This window comes from Grampus griseus (genome assembly GCF_964374135.1).
Source record: "Grampus griseus genome assembly, chromosome: 15".
NCBI classification, from domain to species: Eukaryota; Metazoa; Chordata; class Mammalia; order Artiodactyla; family Delphinidae; genus Grampus; species Grampus griseus.
Window position 1 is genome coordinate 5959076 of NC_139009.1, and position 23257 is coordinate 5982332.

General features: G+C 41.8%; 1 protein-coding gene across 3 annotated transcripts in view; it reads right to left on the minus strand.

Annotated features, from left to right (window-relative positions):
• MBOAT2 (membrane bound glycerophospholipid O-acyltransferase 2) overlaps positions 1–23257 on the minus strand; it is a 117014-nt gene that overhangs the window by 28610 nt on the left and 65147 nt on the right. For all 3 annotated transcript variants that reach the window (XM_082671851.1, XM_082671852.1, XM_082671853.1), the window contains one exon: positions 7532–7627. In XM_082671851.1, the coding sequence (XP_082527977.1) occupies positions 7532–7627 (96 nt within the window). The remainder of the gene's footprint in view (positions 1–7531; positions 7628–23257) is intronic.

Genomic DNA, 23257 nt, shown 5'->3' on the forward strand with positions numbered 1-23257 from the left:
CTTCGTACAAGAGGCCCGTGCGCAGCTCCTCCCCAGCAGCCACCTCTGCCCAAATGCAACACACGCCCTTCACTTCATCTCAGCGTCCTGTTTATTTCCTTCAAAGAATTCTTCACATTCATGGGTGTTTCATTTATCCAGTGATGGCTGTGTTTTAAAATCTCTCTTCCCTCTTTAGAAGGTCCCTGCTATATGGAGCTAACAGTCTTTCTCACCACGGACCCTCCAGTGCCGAGCACAGTGCCTGGCACAGGATGTATGCTGAATAAATATTTCTAAAATACCACATCAACTGAATCTTCTGAGTGTCAAGACCCATCACTCCTTCCGGAGGTTGATTATATTCCTTCCCTCCTGTCCGCTCTCCTTTGTGCTTGAAAACAGGCACCAGACTGTTCTGTAATTATTGGGTTATTTTCCTGTCACCACAAAACCCATGGACTACTTAGCAGCAGGAACCCTGCCCTGTTCACCTCTGTACCCTCGGCACCTGCTATATACTCGGGCTCAAAGTTCTGACCGGCTTGTAAAAATGTCTCTCATCGCTTCTCTGTTTCCTTAACCGACGATTGTTACCCCTGAACATTTCCTTTGGTTTTAAAGGGGTGGCCATTCCACAGCCTCTGGTCCAACCTGCCCCAGGCAGGGGTCAGGGGGTGGCTAATGTGACAGGAACATGACAGAAGACAAAATCATTACAGAGTGACTATGAAGGAGCACTTTATGAATGAAAGCAAAAAAGGACTAGGGGGAAGCTCAGCATGGGAGGAATAGACTAACGAGAGCTCAGAAGAGTAAACCAGAGGGGAAGGCAGACCGATGAGTCCCACACAGGCAGGAGCCTGGCCGGGAGACAGAGCAGAGTGACGGAGGCAGGGGTGGCGTGCGTGCACAGAGGACGCTTCTAAGTGGAAACGCTCCCAGGGTTGACAAAGAGATGAGCTGCAGTGGTTTTCCGAGCCGTGCACTTTGTTCACAAATACCTGAATGGCGACAGTTAGAGTGACTCAGGCAATTTTCACTTACACCTTTATTGACATTTTAACTACCTGTTTGCCTCCAATATCTAATCGCTTCCCAGGTCCTTGGACGTCTGAGATAACGCGACGTGAATCAGACTCTCCTGCTTCCCTGGGGCGGAGGCTGCGAGGTGGAGTGGGGAGGGCAGGCAGTCGGCTTCCGGGCCTCCATGGAGTGAGGTCCGGGCCTGGATGAAGCCGCCTGCACGTCCTGCACCACGACGTCGCTAGATTCAGGTGGAACTACACACACTTTCTCCCCGGCACTCTGCCAGGAACATGGAAGAATGTGCCACCTAGCTATTCAAAACAAATACCTCAACCGATGAAAGAGCTTCGGGTAACATAAAATAAGACGTCAAGAACTAACAAGCTCTAGACTTCTTATAATTTTTTTAAAAGGGTACAAATTAACTTTGCTTTTTAACTAAAACATTGACATGCTTTTTTTTTTTCCTCTACAAAGAAGGAGAGTAATGGGATTTACTTCTATCACACAGTGAAACTCAAACTGTAGTTAAACATTATCAGAGAATGAACACGAAAAAAGAACAATCACTTTCTGGATTGTTCCATCATCTCTAGGAGGCTGCTGAACTCTAACAATGCTGCCACAAAGCAACTACGAGCACCTGCTAGGTAAAGGTCAGTTTGTCACCAGGGTACAAGGGACCTGACAACAGAACCAAACTTACTTCTCCACTCTCAGGCATGTCTGATACACAGGTGTTCTCTCCTCCAAAACAGCAAAACCCACTGAAACCGACAAACCCCACGGACCTAACACCAAAGGAATGTGCAGTGAGAGAGGATGGAAAAGGCTTCTGAGCTATCCATCCATCCCCTTTACTCCGTCATTCTGAAAACAAGTATCTCATGAGCACCTACAAGGCACCAGGTGCTGGAGACACAGCCGTGAATGAGACAGGTTCTCGTTCTTGTACTGGGGAGGGACGGATAACAGATGAACTTACAGGTCAATATATCGTATGCCAGCTGTTGTTCTGCTCATCGGGGTGGGGGAGAGGGAGTGCCAGGATGCAGGTGAGGACTGGCCTCACCCGGGGGTGATGTTTCACAGAGAACTTGAGTCAGGGAGCAAGCCCTGGTGAGGCAAGTTCACCAGCCCCCAGGTGGGTGTGACTGGCCTGCTGGAAGGCTGGTAAGGACACTGATGTGACTGGAGGAGGCAAGTAAGGACAGGAACAGATGGTGAAGACAGACAGGGTGCAGGAATCAGATCTAGGAGGCTTCTGCAGGGCGCTGTGAGGACACAGGCTGTGACCCAAGACACATTGGGAACTGTGGAGGGTGACAGGAGAGAACTAACTTGGTTCTAAATGGGTATATTCCAGCTCTGGGTGGAAAGGACTTTGGGGTGCTGGGATGGGGCTAAGAGACAGGCGAGAACGGCAGCCCAGACCAGGGTGACGGCACAGGCCTTGTGAAATGGATTCCAGCCACCTTCTGACGGTAAAGACAGTGAGATTTGATGAAGATTTGACGATGGACCAGATACAGGGTTTGAGACCTGAAGCCACCAAGGTTTTTGACCACAGCAAGAAACAGAAGGATAGGGCTGGCTGAGAAGGAGTGCAGGAGGAACAGGAAGGGAAATTGGGAATTCTGTGTTAGGCAAGTTCAGTGTGAGATGCTCATTGGACAACCGGGCGGAGACGTGGGGAACAGACAGGTGGACCCATGAGTCAGAAAACAGCTCACGTCCCGACTCCAGTACTTATCAATTGTGGAGACAGGGGAGCTATTTAACTGCCCCACCCTCAAAATTATTATCCATAAAATGGGGATAATAAAGCCACTGTGTGGATTAAACGGCAATAGGACAAATACCATGAACAGTATCTGAGGCACAGCAGATGTTTGATAAAATCTTCGTTCAATAAATATTGGAACTGCTACTCAGCAGAGGGCACTGGAGGGCTGCAATACTAACTGTAAAGTGCTGTCTCCGAAGGAGCTTTCTCACTAAATTAGGAGCTAAACCGGTACATGAAGAGCTGCATATAAAAGTGTTAAGTGCTAAATGAGATATTTGAAGAAATGTGCAGAGAAATGAGAGAGAACTTCAAACTAAGCAAACTGAGGGGGAAACACCTCGAACAGGAGTCATTTCATCTGGGCCTTTAAGAGCAGGGAGGTCCGGATATGCAGGTAGGGTTGGGAAGGGTGCTCCTGGCGGAAAGAATCTGACGGGCAGTAAAGTGTGAGGACATGAAAGTGACTGCAGCATCAGACGAGACAGGCTGAGAGGTGAGGCTGGGCACACACAGTGGGGGCTTTGAAGGCCAGGGATCCACTCTTTAGAGTCTTAAGAGAACACTGCAGATTTCTGGTAAATACCGTGATACCACACTGCTTTGTGAACAAACATAAAATCAATCGGGGGAAAGGCTCAGGTAGGGCGGGGAACAGACATACGAAACCATATAACAGACCCGTGCCTGTTTACTCCTGGTACCTTGAACTACATCAGTGGCAGCTGGGCGGAATGCTTTCCCTAACCAAATGTAGGTCAAGGTGTCGGGAGACGCTCCCACAGGATGAAACAGGATAAATGGAACATGCGGTTTATGGGCTGAATAATTTACATCAACCCTATTTACAACACAGGTACGGGGCACAGCAGAGCGGAGGACGGTGAAGAGCAGCAGGAATCTTCCAGGACTCAGCTCAGTGAGTACAGAGGGACGGCACGGAGCTTTTAGACCAAGTGGTCTCTCCCTTCTTCTGCTTGACACGACTGTCACCTGCAAAAGTACTTAGCACCCAGCGAAACGTATAGCACATGCTCGATAAATCTTAGCTGAATGAACACACGTGGGCAGCTGGTAATAAGACACTTCCTGAGCATCTGATACTATCCGGTTAGCTCTAAAATATATTCTTGATTTCAATGGAAAATATGTCACGCATATCTTTTTTTTGGTGGATGCTTAACCAGCCCTTCAGCTCCACAAAATCGACATATTCCAATCAGAACTCATTCTCTTCCTGCCCCCAGAATCTCTTTTTCTGCTTCCATCTACAAGGATGCAAGTATTTACATTTCTTTTTCTGTCTCAATACCATTTACTGAATATCGAGAGGGGTTTTCCTCACTGACCTATAATCCCAGCATTTTCATTCTGTACACTTATTTCCCAGATCCACGGGTCTGTTTCTCTATGCTGGCTTCTTGGATTTGGCTATTCCTATGTCAGTCCTACAATATTGAAATGATAGCTGCTTTACAAGCAGAGTATGTTTTTATATTGAATTTGCTACTCTCAAACACTTCTAGAGAAACTTTTCAATGTGTCTGATTTCCCTCAAAACCTCAACTTAAATTGCATAACATTTACAGATTAACTAGAGAAAAAGGACCGTCTTTACAATACTGTTACTCTGAATAAACGAGATGTTTCTCCAGTCAGTCTTCTTTTATATCCTATAGTAAAGTTTCATAGTTTTCTATACAGAGGTCCCGGCATTTCTTTTTACATGTATTCTTAAATATTTCATAGTTTTTACTGCTTTTGAAACTAGGATCCTTTTTCCATTATATTTTCTAACCGGTTATTGCTGATATAAAGGAAAGCTATTTCATTGTTTTACACTCCTCTTTTATCTATTTTCTGAGGCCAACGTGAAAGCTAACAACCTAGCTTTTCAACCTTTCTGCAAAAAGAAGCTTCTATTAAGAGGTGGGTCCCTTTTATCTAATCAACATTTTAAATGTATATTCAACCTATTTCTCGTTCTCTCATTGCACACACATACACACGTGCGCACACACACACACAAAATCAGTGTTCCACACCTCTGCAAGTAACACTGTCCTGTACAAAACAGTTCCCCTGCTAGTCCTCAGCAAGAGCTTGGCTTCCCTTTTCCAACTTCAGGGCAACGGGACAGCTTAGCACAAAGAATGGTTCCCTTTATTCAGTTCTACCTTCTTCAGACAGCCAGCATTTTGGATGGCTACCATATCTATCCTAATTAGGGTCAAGTCAGGATCTTTTCTGCTCATGTGTTGTAACACACTCAAGGCTTCTAAATGCTTCTTTTCTCTTCTGTGCCCATTAAAATAAAAGAGAGTCCTTTAACTTAGTTCAGCCTCGATGCTCTCCTTGAGCTGATGTGTCTGTCTAATCTTTATCAGTTCACTGATAATGGTCAGATATTTTCTCCTAATGGATAAAAATTAAACTAGGAGTTTTATATCAGGTTGTCCACCTTTAAAATTCTATGTTATTTCTCTTTGACATACTTCAATATTTTAAATTATACTTAAACATTTAAATGAACATTTTAATTTCATTAAAATACTTAAAGCCATGTCACGCGCATTTTGTTCTTAACGTAAACTATCCTCTAAATTGTGGGGTCATGGAACTAGCCTTTTCCAACAGAATGGGAGAAAGCATGGCATGTTCTCTCTTTGCTCAACTCACTGCTGGACACGCCCCCTCCATCTACGTAATCAAGAGGATTCCAGAGACCCTGAAGGAGGCAGGGCCACAAGAAAGCAGGAGCCTGGTTCCCTGAATGACTGTGCAGAGCAGAGGCCCCCTCCTCACTGGACTGGACTGTGAATGGGAAATAAACCTTCGTTATGTAAAGCCACCGAAATGATGTCGCTGTTCTGACAGTGTTAGCCTACCCCTAGCTAGAGAGTGACATGAGTTTAGAACAGCAGATAAAGTAAATAAAAAAGGTAATGACTAAGATTGAAACGAAGGAGGGGTTACAAGGATCCAGCAAATACCGGGCCTCTCGAATTTGTACTTGTACCAATCCATACTAATAAACTCAAGTCAGCTACGTTAAACTACTTATTAAATCTGGCGGTTTAAAAATATAAGCAGCTAGTTCCTACTTTCGTTATACTAGGATGACAACACGTGACCTGGGTTACCTCTTCAGGTTCACCAAGATTTTCATGGTGGCCCAATACATTTATTGACTCTGCTCAGTAGCTCTTTTCTTCAAGAATTCCTATTGTTTATAAGCTAGATGGCCAGCACCTATTCACTTCTTCTGAATGCCAGGTGTATTTCTCAATTCTATTCAATATGTTGCTAATTTGACTAACTAGTGTTTCAGTGTATTTAATCAATTTTGTTTTGTCTTGGTTGTGTTTGCTCTTTTGGATGCAGTCTCCTTTCATCCAAGCCTGTTTTAAAAATCGGTTTAATAAAAGTAAAATCCACTTTGATCTCATTAAGGAGAAAAAGATATTTCACCTTCTGAAATTCTCTTGTTTTATAACAGTGATTTTTCTCTAAGCTCATACGACTTTGGGCCTTTTCTATTGCTGAACAGTTTTTTTCATAGATGTCATGATTTGTTTTATTTTTTCCACTTACTTATCCTTAAGTTGGATTTACTGGTCATATTTTTTTTTTTTTTTTTTGCGGTACGCGGGCCTCTCACTGTTGTGGCCTCTCCCGTTGCGGAGCACAGGCTCCGGACGCGCAGGCTCAGCAACCATGGCTCACGGGCCCAACCGCTCCATGGCATGTGGGATCTTCCCGGACCAGGGCACCAACCCGTGTCCCGTGCATCGGCAGGCGGACTCCCAACCACTTCGCCACCAGGGAAGCCCTACTGGTCATTTTTTATCCTGTCCAGCTGACTCAAGACTGACTTAAAAGCAGGTCTTCTGTATCTTGTTCAACAGAGAAATCTGTCAGGTTTGACATAAAGACTATAGAGTTTTATCTTCAACTTCCCCACCTGGTACCTAGGTGTTAGCAGGTGTCCCTTTATAAAGATGGTAAGCAAGTTCATTTGTAAGGACTTGGACTGCATTTATCTCATAATAGACACTCCATCAGTTTTGTTACAGGGAAAAGACCTCTCCAGTACCAAGGAGGGACTCAATCTCCTTTGAAGGAATAAAAGCCAGAAGTTATTTCTACCACTCAGTAGAATACTGAATATAAGAATGTAAAACATTCCATAGGAGTGCAATGCATAGAAGTAAAATACATGCTCAAGTGCCCTCTCTTGGAAATTCAGAATGACAAAGCTAGTCCGAGGACCTCTGGTCCAAAGAAAGTCCCACAGTGTGCTAAGAAGCAAGAACAAGCAATCAGATGTGAAACGACTGTATAAAAGGGACTCCAGAGAAAGGAAGAAGGAAGGAAAGGACGGAGGGAAGGGGGGGCGTGAAGGAGGGAAGGTAGCAAGGATGCAGGCTCAAAGGGGCTGATTTTCATTAGTTATAAGTGATTGCAGAAATTTCTAACAGAATTAGAAAATGCTTTCAATATCAGAATGCTGTACAACAAATTTAATTGCCGTATATTTAGCAATTTTGTATAAGTCAATTTTTAAAACCAGGTTATTTTTGTGACTTATGTAGCACTATAAAAGACCACTTTACAAGAAGAAAAATGCTAAATTCATAAAAGAATTTTCAACTAACAGAGTTTTTCATTTGAACTACTAAATGCAACTATATTTTGTCCTTTAATCAACATGTTAGAATAGATAAACAGGCTTACCCTGAAAAATCCGCAGAATATTGTCCATAATCAAAGATATAGACTCTAGTAATTTGGCATACTGTGAGGTAACCCAAAGCAAACACAAAACAATATCTGGAAAACAAAAATAAGCTAGATTAGTGAAATAAAAAGATTCATTTTGTTAAAGAATACATTTTTAACTAATTTATTAACTATATGATACAGTTCAAAAAATTAAACATTACTAGATCTACTCCACAAATAGCTTTCTTCAACAAGTTTTAAAAATCTTTACTAGTGTCTGCTTCAGTTTACTTGAACTTTGTACCATCTTCAATGGTAAGTGCATTTAGTTCCTACCTTCATACATTTTTTCCTTCTGAAAAAACTCTGTACACCAAATTATGTATCTGAAAGTCATGCTCACAGCATGAAACTGAATATGTAGAGTATTGATATCTGTTCTATTTATTACTCCTTCTTCTAGAAAACAAAATCTAGTATGAAAATATTTGGATGAAATATACATTAAACAAGTTCTTAATAGGATTTTTAAAACTTGTCCTCAAGTGTCTAAGATCATAAACAGTGTGGGTCAGGTGGTATTTACTCACATTTTAAAACATGAACGTTTAGTAATTTTCAATCTTAAGATGTATGGGAGAGAGTTACAATAATTAAACACACAGTATGGGAAAAAGAATTTACATTTCAATAGAACAGAAATCCACAGGCTCTAGGATACATAACATTGCATAAAATGAAGGCTGCAATGCAAATTAGCAGGAATGGATTGATTATCACCTAATTAGTTAACCATGTGGCTGGGGGAAGGGAGTTGTATCTTCATCTAAACAATTCTAGATGGATTAAAGAATTATGAATACAACATAAAACCAAATCACAAAGGGGCTGTGGATAAATATTCAAACATTCTCAAATTGGCGAAGGACTTTCTAAACATACATAATGAAGAAATCAACGGAAAAAGACCGACGTATTTGGCTAAGTTGAAACCTTAAACTTCTCAGGTTGACAATTCAGGAGCTTTTATGAAAAGGTCCTTTCAAACTTTATACCAGGAGGTAATTCCGATCTACTTGGATTATTCCTGAGCAAAGGAAAAGGGGGGAAAGCTTCTTAATTCAAATGATTTACAGAGTTACTATATTCCTGATAGCTATATCTGATAAAATGGCACATGTGCATACCCACACACAAAACGCTGAGAAATCAAACCTAACATAACTTCTGAATATCATGTGGCAGATTGCATTTTCCAAAGAGGGCCCCATTTCACATGCTCTTCTACAACCTGCCCCTCTGTCCCCTCATCAGGAGGCGGAGTCTCTTTCTCTACCCGCTTTGAATCTCCATTGGCCCTCTAACTGCACTGACCAGTAGACTATGGTAGAAGGAACACTTTGCTAGCTCAGGTGCAGCCCATAATTAGCCTGGCAGTTTCTCCTTCCTGTCTTTTGGAAGTTGTTCGTCAGGAGAAAAGCATGACTGTCCCAAGACCAACACATGTACAGGCTCTGGAGGAGGGAGTGTCAGAGAGTGAGGTGCCAGAGAGCACTCAGTCTTTAGACATGTTACGTGAAGAAGCTGACGTCAGGTGAAAACGAGGGCTCGATTCGGCCGAGCCTTTCCCGAATTCCTGACCCACAGAACAGTTAAGCACTTTATTTTAAGCCACTGCATTTTGATGTAGTGACGTAATCAGAACAGAAATTGGTAAGTGAAAACAGGGTGCTACCATAGGAAAAACCTAACACACACTGGCTGTAGGACAGGGAGCAGGTGGCAGCAGGAAAGGTCTCGAGGAGATTGCTACCGAAGACCTAAAGAGCAGGAGGGAAATTCTAACTGGAAGCAGAGAAAAGGCACCCCAGGCACCCCAGGTTATACAGTGACTGGGGAACACTGCTGCCTGCTGTAACGTGGAAGATAAGAAAAATACCCAATAAAAGTGCTGAAAGGTTTCTCTTAGATGCATACAACAAGGTACGGGTAGAGAGAGATGAACTAAAAAAGAAAATGTGCAGGGTTTGAGCAGAATTTAGGAAAAATAGAAAGGGCTCAGGATGGTCTTTCTTGTCAGCAAAATATTCTTAAAGTAATCAGAGTAAAGACGAAGTCAAGGGTCTCTTGATGACACCTCAGAAAGATTTAAGGACACAACTTTATAGAACCTCTTAGATTTAAAAAAAAAGAGTTTCTAAGAATCTTAAGGGTATATACCTCTTAGACTCTACGAGGCAAGAACATTTTTAGGAACCTTAAGGATGTTGTCCCACAGCACTTTCAGACCAAATTAAAAAGGAGACTATCAAAAAGAGATCTGCGGGTGCAGCTTTTGTCTAATGCAGGGGGTTATAATTAGATACACAGGAAGCCCACATCATTTTTAAGGGAGTTACATGAGATTGGACTGAAAGGGAGAGAGAGCTCAAAATGAAAACAGATCTTTGGGTGCCCAACTATCTACTGTTGGGTAGTAGGCTAAGAAAACTATTCAACTGCAAAATCCGGCTATTTCTTATGAAAAAGGAAGGAGAGCTCAGGGTGTGGAGTCAAGAGTCTAGAGGGTGAATCCAAGAGCCACAGAGAACCACTTGCAGGGACTAGGTCTGGGTCCTAATCAAGGAAGTGATAACAGGTGTCTGTCTGGAGTTCACAATTGTTACCAACCGGGGATTGCTAAGTGACCTGCCTTCCCCTCCTATTTGAACAAAAAGGTCTACTACAGCTATCCTATCACTGCTCACCACCGTATACTGGGTCCACCAGGGGCCCCTTTAGTTTACTGGTCCTCACATGGAGAAGAACCACAGCCAAGAAGCCTCATCCATACTAGACCTGACTGAGATGACGAGACAGAGATCTCGAGCTCGATGCCATAACGAGAGGAGATTCTGGGGGATCCTGGGAGCCAAGTAAGTGCATTTTTCATGTGGGATGACTGTGAACTTTGGGAGCCAGAGGACAGAAGGGCTCCTAAGGTTGCTGCCCCCAGTAACAACCCTCCCTGTTGCACCTCAAGAGCTGGAATATAATTCTCCTCACCTCGAATCTGGTCGAAATAACTTGGTTTACCAACAGAATACAATGGAAATGACTTCCTGCAACGTCAAGGCTAGGTCATAGGAAGTCTTGCTGCTTCCTCCTAGGTTTCTTGGAATGCTTGTCCTTGGCACACTGTCTCTGAGCCCAGCCATTAGCTGTGAGCAGCTCAAGCCCACATGGAGAGGTAACGTGCAGGTGCTCCAGTCAATCATCCCAGCTGATCTCCCAGCCAGCAGCCAACATCAACTGCCAGCCTTAGCAGGAAACCTTCTTGATGTCAAGCAGTCATGCTTTCAAATAACTGCAGCTCCAGCCAATATTTAATAACAACCACATGGGACCCTAGGCAAAAATTGTTCAGCTGGGTCTACTCAAAACAGAACACCATGAAAAATAATGATAGATCACTGCTAAGACACTAAACTTGGGGTGATTTGTCCTGCTGCACTAGATAACTGAAATAATTCCTTAAAAAGAGTTTAGCTCAGGCTTCCCTGGTGGCGCAGTGGTTGAGAGTCCGCCTGCCAATGCAGGGGACGCGGGTTCGTGCCCCAGTCCGGGAAGATCCCACATGCCGTGGAGCGGCTGGGCCCGTGAACCATGGCTGCTGACCCTGCGCATCCGGAGCCTGTGCTCCGCAACGGGAGAGGCCACAACAGTGAGAGGACCGCGTACCGCAAAAAAAAAAAAAAAAAAAAAAAAAAAGAGTTTAGCACACTAAAACTAATTGTAATTTAAAATAAGATACCTCGACCAGGCAGGGCTTATTGGATAAATGCAAGAATGATTCAGTAAAGGAAGACTAGTAATATGTATCATCATAGTGGTGAGTCAAAGGGGAAAAATAGTTATAACAGATACATAGAAAGGCATTTAATAAAATTCTATTATGTTTCCACAAAACAAATAGAACTCAGTAAACTAAGGGAAGAGGATGCTTTCTTAACATTAAAAAGATCTCTCAAAATATTCAGTACTTTGTTGGCCCTGAAACACTAGTAATTCAGGGGGGAAAGCATATGAAAGTTTGTGAAGTGGGAAAGAAGAGGTATATGTGTTAGTGTAAAATAACTTACTTTTAGACTTATTTTGAAAATTCAAATAACGTTAGAGTCCACGCCCCTCAAATCTCTAAATTTAGCATCATAATCCCAAGCAAAATCCCAACAATACTTTTTTTTTTTTTTTGGCGGTACGCGGGCCTCTCACTGTTGTGGCCTCTCCCGTTGCGGAGCACAGGCTCCGGACGCGCTGGCTAAGTGGCCATGGCTCACGGGCCCAGCCGCTCCGCGGCATGTGGGATCTTCCCGGACTGGGGCACGAACCCGTGTCCCCTGCATCGGCAGGTGGACTCTCAACCACTGCGCCACCAGGGAAGCCCCCAACAATACTTTAAGTGGAACCTGATTAGTTGACTTGCAAGGTCTTCTGGAAAACTAAACAAACATATGACGAGGAGGACTTGCCCTCTCCTACCAGATAAAAGAATACGTCACGGTGATTCATAATGCAGTATTGATGCAGAAACAGGCCAAAAGATTAACCTTACAGAGAAGAAGGTTCAAAAAAAAGACTCACTGTACAACTGAAAGTTTTGGTAATTATAAAGCTGGCATATGAAATTAGTGGGAAAAAGATGAATGAGGCAAATGAAGTGTAAAATGTTAGCTCTCCTTTCAGAAATAAAAATAGTTTTCGAGTTCACACACATACAAAAATCCAGTCAGACTGTGAAAAAAAATAAGACAGTAAAAAGTCTAGAATAAAACACAAAAGAATATCCTCAAATTTCTGGAACTGGGGAAACCTCCATAAGCATGACAAAAATCATAAATGCCACAAAGACAAAATGTGACAATATTTATTATATAGAGATTATTGGAAATTTCTGTATGAGAAATGACAGAAAATTAAATAAGTAACAGAAATTATCTACTACATGTAGGTTAATATCCCTAATGACGAAATTCTACAAGTCAACAAAGAAAGAAATTAAGAATTCAAGTGAAAAAATGGATGAGAATGTGAATGATCAAATTATAGAACGGCCAGTCCATTTAGAAAAATAAATTAGATTCATGATAAAGAATGACCAGAAAATAATAATAATAATCCAGAAATGCATATTAGAATTATAATACTTATCCAATATAAAAAGTTTAAAAGTAGATAATACTTTAAGACTGGCAAAAGTTTAAAAGTAGGGACTTCCCTGGCAGTCCAGTGGTTAAGCCTCCGTGCTTCCACTGCAGGGAGCACGGGTTTGATCCCTGGCTGGGGAACTAAGATCCCACATGCCATGCACAGAGCAGCCAAAAAAAAAAAGACTAGTAAGACTGGCAAAAGTTTAAAAGTAGATAATATCCAGTTTGGGAGGGAAATACAGGCATTCGCAAACATAGCTGGTAGGGATGAAATTTTAAACATCTTTTTTCGGTAGGTGATTTTGCAGCATACCTCAGAATTTGTACATACTCTTTGAACCGCCAATTTCACTGCAAGAAGTCTATCCTAAAAAATAAAAATACTTATATATATGCACAAGGATACATACAAAGATATTCACTAAAGCACTGTATTTAATGATAAAAATGGGAAACCAGCTAAATGTCTCCAATGGTATTAGCTATAATAAATGTAAATAATCAAATAAATAGAAAGCCACACTACAGCATTCAGTAACAGTGAATAAAGAGATACCTATATGTAGACACAATGGAAGTCAGAGTCGGAAAAAGTAAGCTAAAGAACAGTGTGCTTAAAATGCAATCCCATTTTAGATTCTCTAGATATGTACACATATGTATGTATATATATAAACATATACGGATATATCATGGAAAAAGTTCTAGAACAGAACTGTAGCAGACACTCTAGGCTGACTCACTCCATGTGCATTTCCATCTCTGTTCACCCTTGCTTTCCTTGCCTATAGAGGCCAAAGGCTAAATATTCCATTTCCCAGCCTCTCTTGCCATTAGAGGTGGCAAGAGACACAGCTCTGCCTATGAGGTGTACGCAGGCGTCTGCTGAGGCTCCTGGGAAGGTACGCGTCTGTGTGGCCCATGGTGGTGGCCGTCTGCAGGAGTGTTCCAGATCCGGCTCATACCAGCTTATGAAAGCTGTTAATTTTTCAAGAGTTTTTGTAAAGTGGTTGTTAAACTCAGCCATGACTAAAAACTAAATGATATAAACGTAAGATGAAGGAAATTATCTTTCAAAGGTATTAAATGTTCAAACTCATCACTCCTCCATCACTTCTTGACTTTTGCTATTTTCTCTGCTCTTGAGGTGACTTCCATCTCCTGTGTCTGTGCGGTAGAAATAGTATGTAATTGTGAGCTACTGAGCGTTTCTTCCCAATTCCACATTCAGGGGCATCAAGTGAGTAGCTTTAAATCCACCGTGGTGGAAGTATTTACACCTTGAAAACTGGCAAACACTATAGAATGTTTAAAGCCGGGATCATCCAACTGAAGCCCGTAGGACAAATCTCGCCCCCTCCTTGCTGTTACATAAATGAAATTTATCTGACCACACCTATGCCCGTTTACATACATATTGTCTATGCCTGCTTTTGCCTTAGAAGAGCTAAGCTGAATAGTTGCACCAGCAACTGCAAGGCCCTCAAAGCCTAAAATATTTACTATCTGGCCCTTTATGGAAGAAGCTGGCTGAGCCGAATTAGAAGTAATGAAGAGAATGCCAATAATGCACGTTAAACTTGTAAAAGTATGTCATGACCTGTAGCCACTACATTGTGAATAGCCAAAAAAAAGGAGGAAATCTTATTCTTCCAGTATTTAAAAACTGTTATTCAATTCAGCAAAGAAGTTGCTCTTACTCACATTACGGACAAGGAGAGTGAAGTGCTCACATATATCTTTATTGCTTCACTTTCAATTTACTCATTAATGTAAACAAAAATATCAACCGACATTCATAACGGAACAACACTTGTTTGCCCATGATGTGAGGAACTTCTTTACTGAACTGGAGAAAAATCTGTAGTCTAATTCTGTCAAATCATGGTTGAATTGCAACCACAGGTTAGTTATGAGTTTGTCAAAAGTCAATGAAAGCATTCTGTGAGAATCAGAGAACAAGAGGGGATACACGCAGCTGGTGCGGTGTGAATTCCTTCTGCCCAGAATACGGATCTGACTGCTGCTGCAGCAAGCATCTTGCATCCATGAAGCAGCGACCTAACAGGCGAAGGACAGCACCGCAGAACAGGAAACCTGCTCCTTTAATAAACACTGCTGAGCAGCTACACTGGCTCTGAATAACCTAAGTCCAGAAAAAAATCTCAGGTGGTGGTTTTTTTCTGCAACTGAAATCTATTCCTAACTGATACCAAAGCACACCAAACCTTTGTTGTTATCTTTTTTTCTGAGATAGGCTGCAGGAAAGGGTGATGGGGAAAGCCCCTGATTTTTCAAGTTCACACAACAGCAGAGGAAAGCAGACATATAAGCCAATACATACGGGCACGATATTCTTATAAGTGCTATGGTCACTGCATGGGTTTCACTGAATGTCTTCAAACAGAAAAATATGCATGCAAATAAAATCCAGACAGACATGATCTAGATTTAAATAATGGCCCCATCACTTTTTACTCTTCCTATCTGTGTGATCTTAAGAAAGTTTCTTTACTTCTGAACCGTAGTTCTCTCCCTTATAAAAGGCAGACACACAGGGAGGGAGCCTGACTATGCTAACTGAATCACTGTGGTCTCGCCCTCCTTGCAACGGACCAGTTTACATGTGGGCATAAAACTTAAGTACAGTCAATGAAACATGACACAGAGCTTTTGGAAAGGCTTTCTCCTTGAAGTAGGACACTTGCTACTGTCATGTCGATAAGCCCAGCTTATAAAAGGAGCGAGCCTACAGACAATATGCTGACATGGCGAAGCAGAAAAGCTATATAGAACAAAAAATAGAACTTTTTGATGCCCTCATTAAAACTGAGTTGCTGAGTTAACCAACAAGAACTGCCTTGCCTCAGGACTTCTTGCTTCGGGAGGTAAATCTTCCTGTACTGTTACACCATTATACCACTATGAGCTGGGATTTCTGCTCTTTGCAGTTTTTCAAAGCACCCTGATATTATCATCACTCATAACAAAATTAAATCAACAAGATTTGAAGAGTTCCAGAAAGAACCTTTTATTATTCATTAAAATATGAATGTTGAATGACTGCCCCATTTTAAAAAGAGAAATCACATCTAAAATACTCATTCTCTAGATATTAGATACAAATTGGAAATTGTTCAGGGAAAAACAAAGTGCTCAGGGACTATGGAAACTAATGGGCTAGCAATGCTGTGAACTGAGAAAGAATTTCTCCCCAAATGAGGAAAACAGGCAACATCAACAAAAGGTTCAAAATCTTGATGGGAATAAAGACAAAAACTAATAAATGAGTAGCTGCTTTAATGTGCTGAAATCAAATTAAACTGTTCACTTTCCAAGGTGCCTGAGCTCAGACGGCTTTGGGTGCTGCCCAGATTCAGGAAAGGCCTGCATAGCTGAGTGCTAACTGCATTTTCTCCTTATTTTGCCTTCCCCACTGTCTATACTCTCCAAGGCTCTCTTTGAAATCTTGAAATCAGGTAGCCTAAGTCCTCAAACTTTACTCTTCTCTTTCAAAACATTCTGCAGTCTTTGCATTTCTAAGTAATTTTTGAAGCCACTTTAAAAATACAAGGAACACTGTAAAACAAAAAGTATGTAAGCAAACAGAGAAAAACAATTAAGGAGACGGGCCTCCCTGGTGGCGCAGCGGTTAAGAATCTGCCTGCCAGTTCAGCGGACCTGGGTCGAGCCCTGGTCCGGGAAGATCCCACATGCCGCGGAGCAATTAAGCCCGTGTGCCACAGTTGCTGAGCCTGCGCTCTAGAGCCCGCGAGCCACAACTACAGTGCTCTGAGCCCTCGCGCCTAGAGCCCGTGCTCTGCAACAAGAGACGCCACCGCAATGAGAGGCCCTCACACCGCAGCGAGGAGTGGCCCCCGCTCGCTGCAAATGGAGGGGGCCCACGCACAGCAACAAAGACCCAACGCAGCCAAAAATAAATAAATAAAATAAGTACATTAAAAAAAATTATACAATGGAACTTTAAAAAATAATTAAGGAGAAAGTAAAGTTAGTATTCAGATGTTACAAGTGCTGTGCACGTTAGACACGCGGATCAATGAACAGAACAAACAGTCTAGAGATAAAGTCACACATATATGGTGAATTGCAATTCAAAACAGAAAAGACGGTATGTGGACAAATAGTGCTGGGACAAATGGATGTACACACACGGAAGAAAACTAATTTCAACCCTTGCCTCATAGCACACACAAAAAAATTAACTCAGACTGGATCACTGACATAAGCATAAAAACTAAAACCATAAATCTAGAAGAAAATATTTATAACCTTAGGCAGGCAAAGACATCTTAGAAAAGACACAGAAAGCTCTAAAGTATCAAATAAAAAATTGTTAAATTGACTTCATCAAAACTTAAAAGTTCTATTTGTCAAAAGTCACCACCAAGAAGACGAAAAGGCAAGTCACAGGTTGGGAGAATATATCCACATACCTGCAAAAGACTTACAACCAGAAAACAGAAAGAATGAATTGTAAGATAGTAATAAAATTCAAGTCAGAAGGTTTGAATAAACGTGTCCCAAGAGAAGATGTACAATTGGTCAAAAAGGCAAGAAAAGATGCTTGACATCATCAGTCAGGAGAAATCTAAATTAAAATCATAGTGAAATTCCACTGTACACACATTAGAATGACTAACATTGAAAAGACAGATAAAACCAAGTGTTGATGAGAAGGTAAACGACTGGTGCTCTCACACATTGCCTGTAGGAGTGTGAAATGGTAAAACCACTTTGGGGAAGTCTGGCAGTTCCTTATATGATTAAACATACTCTTACCCTATGTCCCAGCAAATCCTCTCTAGGTATTTACATAAGAGAAATGAAGACATATATCCATAAAAAGACTTGTACAAGAATGTTTTAGAACTTTTATTCCTAATAACCCAAATTTGGTTTTTTTTTAAAATACATACAATTTTTTTTTAAGATTTTTTTTGATGTGGACAGTTTTTTTTTTTAAGTTTTTATTGTATTTGTTACAATATTGCTTCTGGTTTTTATGTTTTGGTTTTTTGGCTGCAAGGCATGTGGGATCATAGCTACCTGACCAGGGGTTGAACCCGCACCCCCTGCTTTGGAAGGCAAAGTCCTAACCACTGGAGCGCCAGGGAAGTCCCCCAAATTTTGAAATAATCCAAATGACCATTAATAGACAGGTGAAAGGATATGTAAATGGTGGTATATTCGCACATTGGAAGGGTACTCAGTAATAAAAGGAACATACTGTTGATCAACACAGTGACATGAATAAATTTTAAAACATTAAGCTGAGTTTAAAAAGCCAGACACAGAAGATTACTTACTATATACTTCAACTTATATGAACTTCTAAAACAGGCAAGCTAATCTATGGTGATAGAAAGCAGATAGCTGGTTGCAGGGGACTGGGCTAGAATGATTACAAGGGGAATGAAGGAACTTTGGGGGATGAGTGAGGTGTCCTGTATCTGGATTTGGGTGGTAGTTACACAGGTCTATACATTTGTCCAAACTCATGGAACTGGTTGTTCTATTTTGTTTTAGGTAAATTTTATCTAAATAAAGTTGATTTAAAAATTATTTGAGGGCTTCCCTGGTGGCGCAGTGGTTGGGAGTCCGCCTGCCGATGCAGGGGACACGGGTTTGTGCCCCGGTCCGGGAAGATCCCACATGCCGTGGAGCAGCTGGGCCCGTGAGCCATGGCCGCTGAGCCTGCGCGTCCGGAGCCTGTGCTCTGCAACGGGAGAGGCCACAATAGTGAGAGGCCCGCGTACCACAAAAAAAAAAAAAAATTATTTGGAAACAAATTTTACAATCTCCATTGCAGATTCCTTCTCAACCTGGGGCTCCAGGGTTCAGTCCTCTTCTCCATTTGCACCTATTTCCAAAAGAATTTCCAGTTCCATGATTTTAAGCTATGTAGGTGTTTACCTACTGCTGTATACCAACAGCATGCAGATTTTATATCTCTAGATTAGACGTGTCTCCTAACCTCCAAGCTCAAACAATCAACAAGCTACTTAACATCTCTATTTGGTTGCCTAACAAGCATCTCAAATTTATCATGTTCAAAATAGAAATTCTGACCTCACCAAAACAATTCCTCTCCCTAGTCTTCTCTGTCTTGATGAATGGCATCATCTTTCACCCAGTTGCTTTGCCCAAAAAACTAAAGTCATTTTTGATGTATCTCTATACTCACATCCCATATCCGAATCTTCATATCTATCTTCATAGTTCACATCATGTATGACCCACATCCATTTTCAAATCTATCATCAAAATCTATCCTGGACTGAGTAATTCCCACTGGAAGCAGGTCCAGGCCTGGACCACTGTACGAGCATCCTGACTAGCCCCCTGCTCCCACTCCCTCCCAAGTCTGTTATACACACAGCATCCGGAATGTTCAGGACTTGCCAGCAGCCACCCACCACACTTAGAACAAAATCCAAATTTCTTCACGAACTTTTGTTGCCCCAGAATCTAACTTAAAAAAAAAAAAAAAAAAGAAAAGAGTTCTTTCTTTGGTTCTACAGGATGAATGAAACACATTTACATAGGTTTCTATTTTGATAACTTAAGAAATAAAGAATTATTTAAGATAGATGAAACTAGAATATTACTGAAGCTTAGAGAAGCCTGGCAACGCTGGGATCACCCATCACACATGCACACAGGTGATCACTGGAATTCCAGCAATTTGAGGGAGGGTAAGTTAGTCACCATCAGTGTTGTCTCAGGTTGGTCACGATTTGCTGAAACAGGGCTCCATTTCACTTTAAAGTTAACTGTGTTCTTTTATCATCGTTTCTTGCTAAACTGTCCTGAGTCTTATTTGATTCCCCTCCCTCTGTCTCGATGGCCCTGCTAAGTGAAAACTGTAAAGCTGACAGAAGGTAAACTCAGGTTAAAACTGTTGGGGGGGGTCACAACAGCCTTTAAGTCAGGGGTCAAGTTTTCTTCCAGTTGGTATCTCCAAACCTTACCTCTACTTCCTGGCATATAACCCTGCATATCATAGGTTATTATGTAACTTTGAAGAGAGACTCCATTCAGTTTAAAAAGCAAACACCTCTAAGTAAATACTTCTCCAAACCTACACTCCGTTCGTTTCAAAATCTATTCCAAAATTACTATCCACAATTACATATTTCCATTTCTAGAATACACCATTTCAAATTAAATAATCAAAACAATAATTCACTTAATCTAGTTATTTCTACATTTTAATCTATTTAAATAGTAATAAATGTAAGCCAAGAACTGTTGATACAAAAAAGCAGTAAATATTGGCAGGGGGTGGACACTAGATTTAACTCCAAAGATGGCACTAGTGAGAAACAGAGTTTGCAACGTACTTAATAAATGATTTACAGGATCTTAAAAATAGGCTTTGGTAACAAGTAACCAGAAAACTGTACAATACTCACATTAACTAACCAGAGAGACAACTGGCTAAAATGCTAAATATGTACACAGGTAAAAATTTTTGCCCTAAAAATACAACAGTCATGTGAATACAAACACAATTATTAGACATAATGAGAGTTTGCTGACCTACGGGCGAATGACGTAAAGCAAAGGTGAGTGTTCTATTTCTGGGTATATTTCAAAACAGGATCTTAAGCCTGATAAAGTCAGCAGAGACCTGGAAAGATGACTGCTTAAAAACTGTTCAAGTTTCCTATGTAAAAATTTATGATTAATCAAGTCTGTTCGTTTGCATTTAGTGGCTATTATGTGCAAGGCAACCTGAAGAGTTATTTTTCTATGGGGTGGCATTCAGAAGTGGCCTAAATATTATTCTAAATGTTACTCTAAAACCAGCATCCCGGAGTGAGCTCGGCTTTTCCTTCACCTCTACTTTTATGAAAGTAACACATGCACCATTTCAAAGTCAAAGGGTCTGACACCGGTCACCAGGACAGAGCCTTCCACAGCCCTACACCCCACATGCAGGCTCTGCTCTCCAGAGGCTGCCAGGCCAGTTGCCGGATCCAGCCCTGGACTTGGCAGGACAGACTAGCTGGTCCTCAACAGCACCATCCTCGCAGGCACTTAGGTTTCGGCTTCTTATGCCATCTCCAGCCCCCGTCTTGCAGTTTACACCTCTTTGATGGTTCACTACCATTTAAGTGGAGTTTCAGATAAATGTGTGTGTTTAATCTGCTACAATTAACTGGAAGTCTCAAAACTTAGTTTTATAACCATCATCAAAACATCAGTTTTCTAAAATCTTTTTGATAGTATCTGCATTTTATTCTAATAGGCCAGTCATAAATTTAATGGAATTTTAATAAATGTGATCCTTAACGTCTCTTGTACTTTTTACTTTGTGTACAATAACACATTCTAAGATATATTATTTCTGGGACTTCCTGGTGGCGCAGTGGATAAGACTCCATGCTCCCAATGCAGGGGGCCTGGGTTCGATCCCTGGTCAGGGAACTAGATCCCACATGCATGCTGCAACTAAGAGTTTGCATGCCACAACTAAGACCTGGTGCAACCAAATAAATAAATATTTTTTAAAAAAATACATTATTTCTGCTAAAGTGTTAGAACCAAAGGTTAAGTTTATCCTCAGGTAACCAATAGGTGACTATCAACTATCTAACCACATGATGTCTTTAAGAACCAAGTTGAAAGCCTCCTTCCACTATCACCGCATTTATAAACACACCCTCTTAAAGATACACAGTAGCCATTCTTCACATTTTTAGATCACGTGTCTCATCTCTTCCCAGAGCTGGTTTGTTAAAGATGTCACTTTGACTCCACACACTTGCCTTTTATAGAAGGAACAATAAGATATGGCTTCTCCATCTCAAGAACCTGACATCGAGCCAGGAACAACGGTCACAATGTCTGGCAGCCGATCGTGACTGCAGTGCTGGGTTTCCCGGGATCAGCCATCAAAATGCCAGTCACCCGTCTCACTATGTCTATTTAGAGCGTCTTAATGGCATTTTGTGAAAACTGCTCTCTTAGATGTCCGTATCCTTCACTAGACCGCACTCCTTGAAGACTTCAGACATCTGCGTGTCTGAGCCTGGCGTGGTGCCTGACAAAGAGAAGGCGTTCTGTGAAGAGGCAGAACAGAAGCAGCATGAAAAGATCATCGCAGGCCAGGGAAGCAAGTGAAGGCTCCCCTCGGGAGGACAGCAACAACATCGACGTAGCTGCAAACACGGAGCAGGACAGGCACAGAAAAGATGACACCGCCCAGTCAGGTTGAGTGCCCAGGGCCAAGACTGGTCAGCCTGACGCCTACCTAGTGAAAACTGGGAGAAACAACAGGAAATGAGCTTAGTGGGTAAAATGGTTTCAGAGTTTTCTGAAGGGCCGTGAGTTTCTCGACTGAGTATTGAGGCTATTCTCCCACAGGCGTCCAAAGATTTTTGAACAAAGAGCAATACGATGAAATAGTTTTTAGGCAAATAATAAAGACTAACCCATATATATGATGGATGGTAAGACAGAAGGCTGGGAGTCAGAAGAGCACTTACACAGCAGGAGGAAATAAGTTCCGAGCTAAGACAGGGGATGGGACAGCAAATGCTAAGGATTTCCTAGGAGGAACTAAAAAATATCTCGTAACATACTGGCTATAGAAACTAAGAAGAAAAAGTCAGGTTTGTAAATTAGGGTGTATCAGGAGAACACAGAAGTCGATTCTGGAGTGAAGACTGGCCCGGCTGGAAAGCTGGCTTGATCTCTTCCCAGCTGGTGACTCCAGCCAAGCTGTTCAATGAAGCCTCAGTCCTCTCCTCTTTTCCATGTACATTTTTTCTTAGATGATTTCATTGAATTCTAAGCCTTGAAAGCCTAACACCAGGCTTGTCTGCCTGCTGTCCCGACACGAATATCTAATGAGGCCTCTCAGACTTAACCTGGCAGAGAAAGCTCTCCTGCCCAGTAAGCGGCTTCTCCCTCCATCCCCCCCATTCCCACCTAACACAGTCCACCCGGCCGCTGAGGCCAGAAAAAGTCGATTCCTCCCTTGTCGTCACACCCCACAACCAATCTGCAATCCAATCCCACTAGTTCTACCTCTGAAACAGAGCCCGTATCTACCCACCCCTCCCCATCTCCACTGCTACCCTCCTGTCTCCCATCTGACTTGCCCGCTGTCTCTGACTGGTGGTCCTTCCACCACGCCCACCCTCTAACAATCCTATCCACACAGAGCAGTGGGAACAATGTTGTGACACTACTTAGAATTCCCTGGTGGGCTCCCACTGCACTTAAAACTACAATCTGTTACAAAACAGAAACAGAGTTACAGATGTAGAAAACAAATTTATGGTTACCAAGGGGGAAAGTGGGGGGAGGGACAAATTGGGAGACTGGGATTGACATATACACGCTACTTAGATAACTAGTAAGGACCTACTGTATAGCACAGGGAACTCTACTCAGTACTCTGTAATGACCTATATGGGAAAAGAATCTAAAAGAGACTGGATATATGTATATGTACAACTGATTTGCTTTGCTGTACAGCAGAAACTAATGCAACATTGTAAATCAACTATAC